The sequence below is a fragment of the Aphelocoma coerulescens genome, chromosome 11 (assembly GCF_041296385.1).
Source record: "Aphelocoma coerulescens isolate FSJ_1873_10779 chromosome 11, UR_Acoe_1.0, whole genome shotgun sequence".
NCBI lineage: Eukaryota > Metazoa > Chordata > Aves > Passeriformes > Corvidae > Aphelocoma > Aphelocoma coerulescens.
Window position 1 is genome coordinate 16,221,376 of NC_091025.1, and position 16,608 is coordinate 16,237,983.

Sequence of the window (16,608 nt, forward strand, 5' to 3'; positions counted from 1 at the left end):
GAGCTGGACAAGATTAGTTGCCAGCTAAGAGGAATCCAAATTCCAGCATCCAAAACTTGTTTTGTTCATTCTGTCTTCAGGTTGTTCTATTTTGTTTCCATTTTAGTTCTGGCCAGGAATAATGGATGAACTATCAGAGCTGAGAGAATTCTATGACCCAGACACTGTGGAGCTGATGAACTGGATTAAGTAAGAGGATTTTTTCTCTATTTAAGTTAAATGCTATTTGTGTAGATCTAATGTTCTTAGTTATAGTGTTCTCCTTATTTGTCACAGCTCATCAGTGAACTCTGGTGACCCGTGGGGATAGTTAGGATGAGTGGGTTATCAGGAGGTTGGATATGAGGAGCTGTGGAGAGCAGCTCCATGCTCTGGTTCAGTATCACTGCTGTGTTCCACATGCATCAGGGAACCAGCTGATCCCTTTGCTCCCATAAGGACACAGTTTTCACAACCAAAAGAGGTAAATCTGGAGGTGTTAAGCTTCTCTCATCATATTATAGCTACCTCTTTACATTAATAGACCTTTGCAGTGAAATCATTTTATTTTTCCCCCCCCACGATGTCCATCTCAACTCTATAATGTAAAAAAGCTTGGATGTAGTGCTGGAAAATTTGTACTCTGCAGTCTGTTTCTTGGACTTTAAAACAATCAAAGTTGTTTACGCTTGTCAGAATTAATCACAACATGTGTTCCAAACTGTAAGCAAAGTATTTTTAATTGAACTTGAACCTGTCACATCTAAGCACAGGTGCAAAGTTTTTCAGGAGTGTGAGTTAATCATTCCAACCCCACCTCATCACTTCTGCTTTCTCACAGAGCATAGGAAGGTATTTTTCAGGTGGAAACAGTTTGGAATACTGCATGTAGAAGATGCTGAGGAAAAAGGCCAGGTAGGATGTTCTCTGGAGGGCTGTGACCTTAAGGGGTATGTTCTCTGTTGGCATAGAGTAACCACTAAAAACTTTCAGGTTAAGTTCTGAACAGGGAGATTCCTGGGACCTGTATTTATTTGCAACTCTAGCAATGATTTTAGAAAAAGAAAATTGGTTTCATGTTATGGAGGAAAACATTCTGAAAGTAAATCTGAATATACAGCATGAAATATTGAACTGTTTGAAGTATTTCCTTGGAGTATTTCCTTCATATGCAATGAACTTCAGTGAAACCAGTCACCCAGCCTATCCTCCCCATAGCAACATATTTACACTCCATAATGTTGTATTTCTTTAACCCATAAACTAGAAGGAGTAATTTAGAAGTAAAATATATTACAAGCCTTCACTGACTTATTTTGAAAGCAGGCCATGATTTTTTCCATCATTTAGAATCTTTGCAGCCTTATTGACATGTTTTTGTGACTAATGTTTACCAGCCAGTTCCATTTAGCACTACTGTTTTATTAAAAGATGGTAAATGTCTGATAGTTCAGGTCTCCTGTGTACAATATATAGAGTTATATATAGATTTATACATCAAATATGCATGTGGAGTTATTCCCAGCCATGAGCTGGATTTGACTAGCTCCAATGAGAATAATTTTTCATGTGTTCTTAGTGCTGAGAATGCTAAACTGGTGCTTGTCATCTCTTCATTCCAAGTCATGACAGACAATTACAGAGGGGCATTTTTTTACTTAGAATTTATTGTATTTAGAAATATTATTCCTGTAAAGAAGAGTTAATTATCTATGCTTTAAATACCAGTCAACAAAATTTATGGTAAGTTTCTCAAAGTGGGACAGATCTTCTAAAGTTTGATGTATAAAAGAACTCTTTTACTATACTAACACTTGATAGTTGTGCTGTAGTTAATGACCTGTCAAGGCTGGTGTCAGGAACTAATCATTCATTATTAAAACTCAGTATGAAAAGCTCTAATTTGTCATGTGTAGCAGTGAATTAGGAATAACTCGTCTGTCTTGCAGTCTCTCCCCAACAAGAAAACCCTTCTGTCTGCTTAGCTCTAAATGCATATTAACTTGTCCAAATATATAATCTGAATAATGTCCCCTGTGAAGTGTCTGCAGATGCATTTCTTACTCTTCCCCTCACTAAAATTGCCACAGCATTTTCAGGAAGATCTACTGGTTTCTGTCTATACAATTGTAGAGCACAATTTTTTACATAATGATCTTGCATATCCCAGTCGTCTTCTTTTTTCCTACCCACCACCTCATTTTCTTAGTTTTTTTTAAACAAAATTCAAGAAGCCAGTTCTCCAGGGATAGTTCACAGCTCTGTTCCCAGCTGGGAGGTACATTAAAATTCTTAGTTTTGGTCTTTCTCCCTAAGACAGCAGGAACAACATGCTCATTTGTGAGATGGGGAAGAATATCAGTAGAATGAGCAAATCAATAGCGTGAACTTCCCTACTCTGTTTACTTCTGGTAAGTGTTAAAGAAGCAATGTCTTCTGCCTTTAAAGGGGAAATCTGTCTAGAATTGTGGAATATTTCAATAGCAGTTGCCAAAACTCACAGAAAAAGTTCTTAGAAATCTTGGGCAACAGCCAAAACAGTGGAAAAGTTAACTGAGACTGAGATTCGGCAGAGCATTGCTGGATGTCAACAGTACCTGAACCAGATGTGGGGACAAGCAGGCAAATTTGTATATTAGTGGAAACCCCACAAATTTCCAAAAAGCTCCTGAGGTTATGCACATGAAACACCCATGTTTCAATGGTGGTTCTTTCATTTAGTCATTTATAATAATTTATATTAATGGCTATATTTTAATTTCAAGCCAGTTTTAACATTTAACTCTTCTCTGTTACTTACATTCCTGATTTTCAAGGGTAATCACACTGAAATCAACACATTCCAGACTTTAAAGGCACTATTACCCTTTTTTTTTTTTTTTTAATAATTGTTCTTAAATTCTTGGGCTTTTGTCAGACAGACTTGTCAGTAAATTTCAGGCATGAACTTGAGAGTGCCTGAGAAGTAGGTTTATAGCAACTGTGTAGGTGCACTCCTTTATGTGAGCAAAATCTGCATGCATAAAATTGAGGCTGGGACTAACAAAAATGCATCTTGTTGCTCTTTCTTTGTGGCTGTCATTTTCCATTTTTGCAATTTTCAGTCTTTCCAAACCAGAGGGAAAAAAAAGAACCGAACCATGACAGTGTGACTGAATATGCTTTACTGCCTATCCTCTGCAGCTAAACCTGTGATATTTTAATACTGCATTCTGCAAATAAAAAGATTTTCTTTTAAAGAAAAAGAAAAATCTATCATGGCATATTCCTCAGAATCTCTTTTTCTCAAATCCTTTTGCTTTGTAGATTCATACCATACTCAGGCACTAGTAAAGGAATAATCAGAGATTTGGCAGATTTTATGGCTTTGAAAGCCACCTACGGGGTTCAGCTCTGGAGGATTTTTATTAGAAATAGCCATTTTATTTCTAATGATGTAACCTGTAATTGCAATGTTGGCCATTTCTTCCTTAGTGTTTCTTAAAACCAGCTCACAATAATTCTTTAACGGTTTAAGAGAAAGAATTACTACCACTTTCAGAGTCTGTGCAAGTACTTCCTGTAAAATCCTTTTATTTTTAATGAGTTATTCTTAAGTACTTATATAATTCTCTAAATTCTTAAGTGTAAGGTAAAGAAAAGGTTCTTACTCTGTAATATAGTGCTTAGTTTACCCATTAGCTCAGCTGTAATTAACTTGATGAAAGCTTAGAGCTTCAAAAATAAATGAGATTATTTGTTCAAAATGCCATCAGGTCTGCTTGGAATGACATTTAAATTATATAATGTAAATCAGTTTGACCTGTAAGTCCTTGTCATTATTTAGTGACATTTCCTAGAGAATAAATTGTTTGCAGGTTGGGCAGTGTGGTATGGAGCTTGGCAGAGAGCTATAAAAACAAATTATCCTTTCATTTTATACATCATTTGCTCAGACAGTTGTAAAAATTGCTTCATTTCTGTGTAATAGAGAAGTGTCATTCAGTGGTTTGCAGCACAAGAGGTGCCCTGGCTGCAGAGCACTGCGGGTAGTGCCTGGCTCAGGCAGGGCATGGGCAGGAACATCCCTGGGATGCAGAAATCATCCTGGCCCTGGAAATGCTCCTTGGTGCTTGTGTGTCTCCAGCACTCAGCAGTGGCCACCCACAAGAGCTCTTGGGGATGGAATTGGAGAGGGCAGACACTGCTTGGGGCTCTGTGTCACTTCCTGGTGTCACCTCCCAGCTCTCTGCCCAGGGCACTGCAATCCAGTGCTTGTGCTCCTGGCACTGCCAGTACAGCACAGGGAAAGAGGGCTTCCAGCAGCTGCTGCTGGTCTGGGAACATCCGAGCTGGCCCAGTAAAATATGGACAGTGATCATTTCCTAGGACTTCAAACATGTAAACCTGAATCTCAGGGAAACATCTGCCTTTTCCTGGAACACTGGATTTTAAACTCCACCCAGGACCAAAGCACTTAAGGCCACTGTTTGAAAAGCAAGGGTCACTAGATTGTCTTCAAGGGATAGGGAGAGGAGGAAGTGCTGGCAAAACTCCTTCTATCTGGTAAAGAATGCACTCAGCTATATTTCACTGCTTCTGAGTAGGAGTCAGTGCTTTTGGAAAGGGTAGAAATGGAACCCTGAATCTACTGCATGATCCATTTTCTGAAGGGATATTCACTGGGGGCTGCAGCTCCAGTCTCTGCTCCCTGGGACTAGTGCAGGGTTAGGCTGGATATCAGGGAAAGGTTCTTCCCCCAGAGGGTGTTGGAGCAGAGCCCCGAGGCTGCCAGAGCTCCAGGAGCATTTGGACAGCGTTCCCAGGGATGCACAAGGTGGGATTGGTGGGGCGTCTGTGCAGGGACAGGAGCTGGACTGGATGAGCCCTGTGGGTCCCTTCCAACTCAGCATATTCTGTGATTCTACTTTTTTGACAAGCATTTTACCAGTAGTTTATTGATAAAGGGCACTATCACAATTTCCTTTAACTTTCATTTTAAAGAGGCTGCAGGCTGGTTTGGCTTTTTTGTTTGTTTTTTTTCTTATGGTTTTGCCTTTGGTACTTGTTGGGAAGGGCTGTGTGAGTGGGTTTAAGAAAGTTTGAGTCTGCTACAGAGCCCATTATAATGCAAATCTGCAATCAGAAGAGCAGGGTTGCCTTGGTAAGGTTTTAAAATTTGAACTAATCTTGAACAAGCACAGAAACCTACTTGTTACATTAGAAGTTGCCTGGCCCAGGCATAAATACAGAAACATGTTGAAGATGCTTTAAGAATCATCATTTTTATTTGGGTGTCTAAGTGCTCCCCAGTCCCTCTGTGAGTCCAGCCCAACTGCTAAGTTTGCAGCTTAGTCCTACAGATTTGTGCTTTCCTGCAGATCCCGGGATGAGTTCTGGCTGACAGCCTGTCAGGGCCATCCCATTTGCATAGTACTAAATTCTAACTGGAATTAATTTCTTTTAATGGAACATGTACATCATGACACTTGTGGCATTGAATATTTTAAGTAATAAATAATTTCTTATGAGATTAAATATTTTCAGACTTTAAACTGGTTTTATAAAGTGCTGAAGAACTAGTCTATCAGTAAAGTTAAACTGGCCTATTAAAAATAATATCTCTGGCCTTCCTAGATGAGATTAATGTACCAGTGCAAGATTTTTTAGGAAGAATTTGTAATTATTAATTCATTTGCTAAGCATAATCTCTTGAAAAGTGATAGTAAAATTTAGTACTCGTCTCTCAACATTTTCAAGCTGATCATGGAGCTTTAAGATGACTGACTGTGTAGCTGCAGTTTCTAAAGGCTCCCTAAAGTGCACCCCAAAGTGTCACAGTTACTGGAGTACTTCAGTGTATGCATGGGGATGTTAGTCACATTCTATTCACATTCTAATTTCATTTCAGTTGATTTAATGTGTGCTGCTTTCTCTTGTTTTAATCTTCGTAGACCCTTCCATGGTTATGTGCCTACTAAGCACTAGAAAACACTTCAGCATACTATGGCCAGTTTTAATTAGCTTTGATTATAGGAGTATCCATTGCCTGGCATTTTTACTCTATCCTTTTGCAACTGAGTTGTCTTTTTTCATAGTTTCTCTCCCACAGTTGTCAGAATAGGAAGATTAATGTCTCATGGAACAAAGTTTTCATTCCAAGTGAATGGTGAATGCCAGGACAGGAACAAAAAGTTTTACCATTCAGATTAAATAATTCATTTTATATGAAGTACACAAACCTAAGCCACAATAAGTTTCTTGAAATATTAAAAGAATTAGAATATGGAAACCTATAAATATTAAGAGGCTTTATGAACCTGAGAAATATATGAAATATAGAAATAGTTTGAAATTGTCAGGATCATGTTTTCCTTAAATTTCCTCATAGTGCTTAGTAAATTTTTTATTTGCAGTTGAGTATTCTCATAATTTATCCACTTGGCATTTGAAGAAAACACAGTTGCTTGAACAGTTTGCTCCCTGAATTGAAGAGAGGCAGAAAAATACTTTTGCAGTCTTTTTTTTCCTTCTGATCTGTCACAAGCATTGCAAAAACGCTCCTGCAGAGACTTCCTCAGACTTATCAACATTTGTTTAGGTCAAACACTCCAAACACAGCAGTGTTTGCTGGGAGCATGCAGCTGTTAGCAGGAGTCAAACTATGCACTGGACGGACCTTAACCAACCACCCCCACTATGAGGATAAGAATCTGAGGGAGAGAACAAAGCAGGTAAGAGATTTCTGATTGTTTAAAATAATCCTTGCCCATGTCCGCAGTTCCACTCCAGAAAACAAATGTCCTCTCTAATAGTACACTGCAAAAGGAATGACATGCTTTACTCGTAGAGGTCACATGGTCAGACACAGGCCCAGGATTTAACTGCTTTGGGATCTCCTGACTCACTTCTGGAGGCTAATGTGCATCTGTACAGCTCTCTGCCTGGGTACCCAGCTAGTCCCAAGGGCACTGGCTTGGCTATCGGGGCATCAGTAGATCCTGGTGCCCACTTGGGCTGTTAAAACCACATGGAGCCATTCCCTGATACTCCTTTGAGTTCAGCACACAGCATTGGATCTAGAAATCACCCTGAGAAACTGCACACGGAGCTGGGGAGACTGGTTTTTATAACCTACCCTTTTCTGTACTTGAGACGTTCCCAAAGCCTGACAGCACCATCCAGTGTTGTGTAGCCAGCAGCATCCTCACCATAACACACAACTCTTGTGGCTCCTGAAAAAGCATTTATAGAGTATTTCTATAATACTGCATTCCCATGGTTTCTCAGTCTCAGCTCTTGGTCTGGCTCAAGAGAGAGGAGTCATGACAGAGCAAACAGAGCAGCAGTGGTGATGTGGTGTATGTTGGAGCTTAGTTTCCTTGTTCTCCAGATTTACCAGATCTATGCCAAGCGATCTCCCAGCGACGTGTACGGAATCCTGCGGTCCTTTGGCACAGACTACGTGATCCTGGAGGACAGCATTTGCTATGAGAGGAGGCACAGCAGGGGCTGCCGCCTGCGGGACCTGCTGGACGTAGCCAATGGCCACGTGAGTGTTACGGACAGGATCGAAGAACAAAATACATTTTGCTTGACTTCGCTCTGAAACCCAGTTACGATCTGAGGTAGCTCAGCATATCTGCACCGTGGGAAGGAGAATCTACTGGAGCCTTTAGACATTCTCAAAATGGCCAAATTAACACTGCTTGCATTTAAGGGTATTTGAGAATAAAAAAGGGGGAATTCAGCCTGGGCAGGATAAGTAATCACTTCCTGATGAGCTTCAGGTTAGCAGCACACAAGCAGAGTTCCCTCCCAGGTTAAGTCACTTCAGAGCTTCAGTTCCCTCAGCGTGGTTCTGTTACTGCTCTGTGTCAGGGGAGTTCTCAGGCATTTCTGGGGCTGAGGTGAAGCCAGAGCAGACTGCACAAGCCCAAGCAGATAAGGACCTCTGACAAAGCAGCTTTATCCATTTAGAGACAGTACTATAAATCTTACTGGTTTAAAGCTGTTTTCTTCCTCCTACTTGTTTCATACTGTGAACAAACCTGGCCTGCCTGACCCAGTGAATGTATTGTTGAGGTTGTTATGAACTCGTTATTGCCTGTAACTGTGAATTGACTAAAGATATTTCACACATCTGTTCCATTTCATTGCAGATCATGGATGGCTTGGGAGAGAACGAACCTGATTTGAAACCTTCGTTGTATCCTCGCTTCTGTGAGGAAATCAAGAAAAACCTTCCTTCTTACACCATATACTTCACCAGGGTGTTTCAAAACAAAACGTTCCATGTTTACAAACTTGCCAAGCATAAATAATCTTTCTAACCATGGCTTCAAGTTCAGTATTTTATGGCTAGGACCCACATTAGGAAATGCAGATGAAGTTTACAAACAGGTTACATCTGTAAGACATTTTACACATATGGTTTCTTGTTTAATTACTGTGGTTTGTTTTTTTTTAAGACAATTTAGTTTTGATAGCATTATCGATGTTGCCAAAATTTTCATAGACTCATAAATAAATGCTGGCAGGGACCATTCTGATTATAAATTCTGACCCTCTGAATACTTAGGTTATAATTGTTTTCCAGTTGTAACTGATTGGGAGACAGACAAAGGTAGCAGCCTGTGGGAGCACTACTGAGTGCCAGCCTGTGAAATCTGCTCAGCAATTCAGATTTTTTCCTCTTAAATGATAGAAATTCAGTGAAAGCAGCCCATGCTACTCCTGCCCTGAGTAAGCATTGCCTTTGTGAATCCTTAAAATGAAGTTTTGTCTTACAGTCTGATACTTTTTGACAGATCCTTGTGCTCTTTCAGTGCCTCTTTTTTGAATTCTTTGGGAATGTATGCGGATATGAGTTTCCAATCTTGTGAGTGTGATTGCAGAATCAGTGAATGCAGATTAAGCAAACAATTTTGAAGAAAAACTTCAATCTTTGGTCCTGCATTTTTAGTGATCAGAAGCAAACTGGTTTATAACATTGAGTGTTTAGTGATGGAGTGTTAGGTATTTCTAGTGAGAAAAAAGGCTGGAGCATGCTTGATACATGTTGCATGTTTGTATCCTCGTAAAATGCTCAGAACAAGAACACAAATTTCTCAGTTTGGATTCTCACACTTTTCTGTATATACTTTCTGAACTAGAGGGGATCTTTTTTCTCCTCCTGTGAATCCCACTAGGATAGCAAAATTGAACAAAAGAAAAACTCATCTCTAAATCAGCAAGAAACCAGTATTTCAAATACATTTAGATAGTAGAGCTTTGTTTTGTATTTTTTCAGACATGGAGCTCTGTATTTTAGCACAAAATCATTGTTTCCTTGTTCTTTACCCTAAAACAGAGACTACCAGTATTTTAAAATGACATGGAAGATTAAGTGAAGCCAGACCTCAATGCTGAGAATTTTGTGATTTGTGTGTACCCTTTGTCTTTTTACCAGCCAGAACTTTGTGAATTGTATTGGATTTCTAAATGTTATGAAGGTACCACATGGCTTTTGCTGTGTTTTTAGCACTGCTTTGGTTTTAGATTGAAATTAGAAATCAGATTTGGAAGTCTCACAGTACTCTCCATCTTGAATTTAGACATCCACTAGGCTCATTTGTTTCTTATGAAAAACAGAACTGTAATAATCAAGTGCCTCTAGGCCCAGGTTGAATTAACATTTGAACACCTCTAAGAGTGTTTGTGGCCTGTGCAAATAACTCAGTTATAGTAATTACCATTGCAATTAATTTCTAATGATGGGAAACTTAAAGTGCTACATATAGCAAACTCCACATTTAATTTAATCAAGATGTGTAATGAGATTAGCTGTCACAACTGAGCTGGGCTCCAATTCCAAATGATTTAAGTGTTTTCCCTTTCAGTTGTACCAAGGTAAATTACCGAAGAGATGGAGCTGGTTATGTCACATGCTCAAACAATTTTATATTCAGTAAATACTCATTAAACAATGTTCAACATCATTCTGCCTTTCTCTTTGGCACAGAAGGCTTTGCTGTAGCCAGGCTGTGTTAAATCACACACTGACAGGAGCTGGGTTGTTACACTGAGCAGCTGAAACTCCTGAGTAATTCCTAACCTGTATCCTTTAATGAGGTTGGAGACCACTGCAGTTTAACATAATACAATAATAAAACATTTTAATCAGTATTAAAACTTTAATTAGGGCTGTAATGATGCATGGTTGTTCTTGCTGCAAGCCTGGGTCAGTGAATCCCTCAGTGAGTGCCTTCAGTAATTGAAAACAAGCACACAAAAGGTAAAGTATGTCTGGGCTGTATGGCTTATTCTAGAATGCAATTAGATCTTTCTGGAAAGGTGTAGTAACTTTCCTTTTGGGGGGGGGAGGGGTTCCCGGGCCCAGTGATACCCTGTTGTCTACAGAATTTACTTGTAGGTAACAGTTGAGACTAAGAAATCCTGACTGGAACAATAACTATTTTTAAACAGACTTGTTTCAAAAATGTAGTCTCTAATATTGCCAAAGGAGAAATTTAACATTTTCGTAGAAACTACCAAGTGCAAACTGGTTTGTTCAGGTTTTTTTTAAACAGAAAGATGTACTATGAAAGATTATCAGAAAGGTTTAACACTAAGGGATATTCAAGGGACTGTAATGCAGCATTCAGACACCAACCTGCTTAAAACAGTAAATCCAAGTGCCAAGGGCCAAAAGCAGTTCCCAGCTCAGAGGGAGCAGCTCCTCCCTGCCCCTGCTTGAGACAAGGCCTGGGAGGGCAGGGACAGCTGGGAAGGGCTCGGGCAGAAGGGCTGCACCTCCCATTCCCGAGGTACCAACTCTTACTGATAACCAGCAGTGGGAATGGGAGGGACAGGACTGCTCCTGTGTGTTTCTTGGTGTCCACAAGGACTTTTGTGCTGCATGTGATCAGTGGGATTGTGGTATAAAATACTTTTTTTTAGATTGCAGAGAAAAAAATGCTATCGAGCCAGAACATTTTTAGGGGAGAAAAGCCTTTGAGATCCATAAGTGTATTTTCATTTCTTGTTTCAGTGTTCTGCTGGTGGGATCTAACATAGTTCTTTTATAATATGTTGTTGTAAAGAGATGTAATGACTATTGTATACTAAATAAATTGTGTAATTTGAGAATCTCTTTTTTTGCTTGTTTTTATGTTGGGATGGGTTGAGAAAGACCTGGCTAGGGAATCAGCTCTGTTTCAGTTCATATGGAGGAAAGCAAAATATTTTTCATGAGGAAGTTTTGGCTTCTCAAGCTCATTATATTGTGTATAGCACTGACTTTTGGAATCACCTTTGTGTTTTAACAGCTTGCTGGGCTTCCTTTGTTAGAAGCTAAAGGTATCAGCCATGATTTTTACCAGTCATCACCCAGTGCATGTTAACTCCAGTAAGGTCAGTAGACTGAGGCAGTATATCCATTTAAATAATATTTATGTCTTTATTTATTAAGTATATTTTATATATAGATAGATAATAAATGCATATATTAAATGCTTTGACAAAGAGGGACCTGCTTGTTTCCACACTGTAGCTCAAGGCATGTATTTTTAATGAACAGAAAGGTGCATTCTTTGGGAGTGAAGAAGCACATTTCAAGGGCTGTAAGTGCAGTAGGATGTTTTGATGTGTGACTCTTGTGACAGGAGTTGCAGGATGTGCAGAGCTTGAGATACAACTGCAGGACTGGTCTAAAGAGGGCTTGGGGGATTTTGTCACCAACATTAATTAGGGATTAATGTAATTGATGGGATGTAAGCCATACATCGTGTTCTTGCATAGAGGGGATTCTGGGCTCCAGAGAGCCTCCTCCTCTAAATCCCCAGGAGATAGCTGTGGGTTTTAGCATTTTTGTAATTAAGAAAATGCTCAACTTTCTTCTGCCCACCTAATCCTGCTTCTTTACAGCCCTGTTTTCCCTTCTAAACCTGCTGGTCAGTAGGTCAGACCTAAGGACAATCAGCTTTCCTATGTCTTGGCTCCATGTTATGTACTTGGAATGTTATTTTAACAGGGGAAGACCACAAAGATTAATGTAGTTGACAGACAGATTAAATACTAATATCCACACGATTATTTAAATTTCAAACCTTTACAAACATTTTATGCTAAATAAAATGTTCTTACTACATGTTTAAAGTCTGTAAAGAACATGGAAGAAGATTAATAAAAGTACTAGATTACTGAAAATCCCACTACCTAGGGACCGAATGGGTTTTTTTATTCAATATTTTTCCTTCCCATCTGACCCATGGCCCAGCTTGCCATGGAAAGCCAGCTGTTCTCCCTGGGAGCCATGGCAGTGCTGGGATAAGCCTTTCTGTGAGGGCACTGAAATATTTGTGTGTGTCTGTGCAAATGCAGAACAAGTGAGGATATGATTTCAGCAATTGTACAGGAATTAAAAGAGCAGTGTGCAAATTAACACAGATAAATCAAGTGAACTAATCAGTAATCTCTGGAAAGAGGAAGAGTAGGCTTTAATAGGGCATGACGGCTGCAAATGAGTGTGTCCTGAGATTGTATCGACACACGTTCCTACAGCAGTTTTGAAATGTTTCCTGCCCTTTTATTCTGTATGTTCTGTACAAGGTGAGGCTCGCTGTGAGTACAGAGGCAGCTCCCAGGCTCTGGGGGCGTTGTTTTTATGTTTGGTTACAAAGTCGGGCCACAGCTGTAACAGGGAAGGAAGCAGCAGTAGGGCAGCAACATTCAGGAAAAGCACCGAGACATCTGAGCCTCAGCAGCTCTGTGGCTGCTCTGTGACCTGTTTATCCCCAGCAGGTTCCTGGACACCAGCTGTGCTTGTGCTTGTTGTCACTCTCACCCAGGGACCAGCCTACTTCCTCGGGGATGGAGGAAGAGCTTTCACAAGGTCTCATTCCCCTGGGGAAACCCCAAAGAGTCCTTTGGGTGTGTAACTGGATCCTGAGCCCACCAGCAGAAGCTTTTCAGGCAGCACAGCACCTGTGGAAGCATCTGATCAAAACTAAGAGAAATAATTCAGCAGAGTCCACATTTTAGTCATCCTTAAACACAAACAAGGCAGAGACACCCCGGACAGAAGGCTGGTTTATTATTTATATGGTGCCTGAGATAGGCAGGACACTTCACAGGCAAATAAAGACAGTGTTGGCCCCAAGGAGCTTACAGGATAAATTAAATTAAAACCAGCCAAAGCAACAGCATGTCCATAGGTATGGGAAGAACACAAGGTATGTAGACAGAATTACTGCTGTTTCAGGAAGGAATAGACTTTTGTGCATAATATATATTTAATTCATTTTCCATGCCCTGTTTTTGACTGCTGACATCACAGAATCAGGAGCTGGCACACTGGACTTGCGAACACTGCAGGATGCTTCAGCCAAGGTTTCCTCCCAAGCCAATGTCAGTAAAATTACAAAACCACAGACTCTGTACTGTCTGTGAACCAAAACCATTGGGTGTGGGTAAAAAGGGGATTTAGGTTTTCCAGAGGACAATGCCCACCACCTGCAGTGTGTAACCAGTGGTTACTGGTGCACTGAAGCTTTTCCAGAGTGTGGCACAAATGCACGTGAAAAGAAGGTACTGTGTGAACATTTCTCATTTGGGAAGCATGCAAACTGAGCTGGCCTACAGACAGCACTCACCTAGTTACAGGTTTTAATATATGTATAAAAATAAAAGCCCTCCCAAAAAATAAAAAACCTCCCAAAACAAGCTACTGATGCAACTGTGAGCAAAGCAGTTTTAATCTGTTACAGTACATTGTTTCATGCTTTGTTTTAATGAAACAAATTATTAGAAACTAGGACATATTTATATCATTAGCTCCTAATATATAATGTACATATTACACATAGTTTACATATTATAATGGATATAATTTACACAGCTTAAAGATTTTGGGTTTGCTACACTGTACTCCATTTATCTGTACAAATGGTCTCAATTTAAAAAATAAATCAAAACTAATTTAGTGGCACCTTCTCTCTTCCAAATATTGTCAAGTTTAAGAAAAATCCAGCACCGTAGCCAGATATTAAATGGTCTGAAAAAGGGACTGATTAATTTAGAGCATAATATTCCACCCCCTGCTACTGCTGTTAGTTTTTCCGTGTTTCTCTGTCCCCAGGTGAGTCCTGCAATGTTTCTGTCAAAGGACATTTAACAAAACATGAGGGACACAACTGTAAATGCAAATAACACAGTTCAGGCTGGTTTAGGCTCAGTTTAGCAGCTCATTAGGAATGAGAGATTATGGTGAACTGTGGTGTTGGCTACTCAAATTCCTGACCAGCCCCCTTTGAGGCATGTAGCCAGAAAACCTGGCCTTTTCCTTAGGAAAAGTACATAAGTTGTAAGCAGCTGGCTTCATGTGTTGTGCCTAAATCCAGTTTCTGCCCTTGTACAGCAGCATAAAGGGATTTCATCACAGTAAAACTGAAGTTCCAGTTCATCCATCTGCTTCATTCCTTTACCTGTAGCCCTGCACTGGCACCTGCACTGTGTTCAGTGAGCAGGGCTGTCAGTGGGCCCAGCGTGGGCAACAAGAGGGATGTAAAAACACCATGGACTTGATTTACATGAGAAAAAGACAAGGTGGTTTTTTCTTGAAATAACTATTAAAGCACCAGAAACAGCACACCCAGCACGCTTCCCTCGGCTCCAGCACACCTCAGGCCGTGTGCACTGGGTCCCTCAGAGTCCTGCATTACTTCAGTGACAAAATACCTGTACTTCTTAACCACTCTATGCAAATGACTGAATACCCCGGGTTCTCTCTTTGTTCTTCCCAGTTAGTATATATCCCAAGATGCAAACGTCCAGGCTGTCCCAAGGATTAGCTCCTACTTCGTTTTCAACTAGCTGCCAAGTGTGCCTCAGTGGGAATCTGAATCCCTGTTGCAGCAAGTTAAAAAGACCGGATGGGGGTATTATAGAGCGGCGGTACAAAAAACTCTGCCTCACCTGTGCTTCCAGAACTGAAAACAGCAGCCTTGGGGAGCTACAGGTCTCCTGCTTCTCTGTGCGAGTACAGCTCCCTCAGTTTCTCGAACTTGGGTCCCCACTCGTGGATGTCCTCGCAGGCGCTGCCGTCGCCCAGCCCCGCGGAGCTGAGGGAGCTGAGGGAGCTGAGGCTGCCGGCGCTGGAGCCGGCGCCCTCGGTGCAGAAGACGCGCAGCGAGTCCTGCGGCCCGGCCGGGTTGCGGCGCTCGGCCTCCCTCAGCACCGCCGACAGGGCCCGCCCGAGCTCCGCGGCTCCTGCGGGCCCCGCTGCCGCCCCGGGCTGGGCCCGCCGCGACACGGCCCTCACGGCGCCCTGCCGCTGCCGTGGGAGCTCCGTCTTGTGGAGGGAATAGGCTGGGCTGGCTTGGATAGACACCTGCAGCGCTGCCATGTTGTAGGCGTCCTGCAGGGAGAAATCGGGCACATGGAATTAACACTCTCTGTCGGTCCCAAAAGTTCGTGTTCTGGTGGAAATAAAGAAGGAATGATCCCGAGTCAGTCCGTCTGCTGCGAACACCTGAAGGGTTGGGTGCTCTGCCAACTCTGCCGCCTGCAATGCACCTGAGAAAGACTGTGAGGAACACCTGTGCAGTCTGTACTGCTGAGGTCAGGGTCAGAATCAAGTCTGATTTCATACCAAAAGCTAAATAAGCATGACAGAAATGCCCCAATCTTTGTTCTGAAATTCAGATCTGAGTGTCTTATCATCACTGGACACTGATACCACAAGCATGGCAGAAGAGGTAACAAAGGGTATTCACAAACAGCACGTTAAAGAAATCTTTCTGCAGCAGTAGTTCAAAAATCTACGGTGGTTTCTGATAGAATTTTACCAGTCTCTGGAATAATGGCTAATTATGTTACATGGCAGGGGCACAATTTTAAAAGCCAAGTAAAAGTACCTGCTCCCAAAGAAGTCACTAATTCCCTCCCAGCTCAGCCACAGTAAATGCTGTCTGGGAATTGTGCCACAAACTCCGGCACAAAGCTGCCAATGCCAACAGTTAATGGCATTCACTGATCAGAATCTTTGTGCCACCTGCAGTGAAGAAGTCCTGTCCCCCAGCATCCTTCACCTCCCTACAACCCAAAGGCTGTGTCCCTGGACTGGTTTACAGGCCAAAGAAGAATGGTGACAGGTGGTAGGAGACAGAGGTCATTACAGCAAACAAGTAATTATTTGTATTGCTAATACTGTTCATGGGAACAGAAGCCATCAGTGACAGAGGTGTAGAATCAGCACTTCCCAAAAGATTTCTTTAGTTCTCCAGCACGTGGCATTGTGCATAACCATGTTGTAAGAGATTAACCGAGGTAATCTCAGTGAGTTTTGCTGAATTTCCCCTGGAGGCAGAGAATGATTTAAATTCCCCAACCTGCAATCAAGAGGCTGCCTAAATGGCAGAATGGGGGGTTGGAACAGGAGCTGCTTATTTCCATTCCTCCAGCGACTGAGGAGTGTTGGTGATGAACACCAAGACCTACAGCCCAGATCCCTGCCTTAGGCACACCCTAAATTAATGCAAACTCCAGTCCAGCCCCATTCTGAAGATGGATACCAGGAGAATCCATGACAGGAAGCAACTTCTCATAGTACTCAAGTTAAATGGGAGCTTGTTCCAATACAAACTTGAGGATCATCCCTTCACTGAACTG

At 41.4% G+C, this 16,608-nt stretch overlaps 2 protein-coding genes across 6 annotated transcripts in view; one reads left to right on the forward strand and one right to left on the reverse strand.

Moving 5' to 3' along the window:
* The window catches only part of DPY19L3 (dpy-19 like C-mannosyltransferase 3), a 35,468-nt gene extending 24,400 nt beyond the window's left edge, over positions 1-11,068 (forward strand). For 3 of the 5 annotated variants that reach the window (XM_069026595.1, XM_069026597.1, XM_069026596.1), the window contains 4 exons: positions 107-189; positions 6,560-6,692; positions 7,352-7,510; positions 8,121-11,068. In XM_069026595.1, the coding sequence (XP_068882696.1) occupies positions 107-189; positions 6,560-6,692; positions 7,352-7,510; positions 8,121-8,282 (537 nt within the window). In that variant the 3' untranslated portion in view covers positions 8,283-11,068. Of the gene's footprint in view, positions 1-106; positions 190-2,295; positions 2,391-6,559; positions 6,693-7,351; positions 7,511-8,120 lie in introns of those variants that run through there. The other 2 variants (XR_011154359.1, XM_069026598.1) reach the window with 2 other exon arrangements.
* Positions 11,069-13,052: 1,984 nt separating this feature from the next.
* The window catches only part of LOC138116839 (neural-cadherin-like), a 61,377-nt gene continuing 57,821 nt past the window's right edge, over positions 13,053-16,608 (reverse strand). Inside the window, exon 33 of the mRNA XM_069026591.1 lies at positions 13,053-15,355. Coding sequence (XP_068882692.1) covers positions 14,951-15,355 — 405 coding nt within the window. The 3' untranslated portion in view covers positions 13,053-14,950. The remainder of the gene's footprint in view (positions 15,356-16,608) is intronic.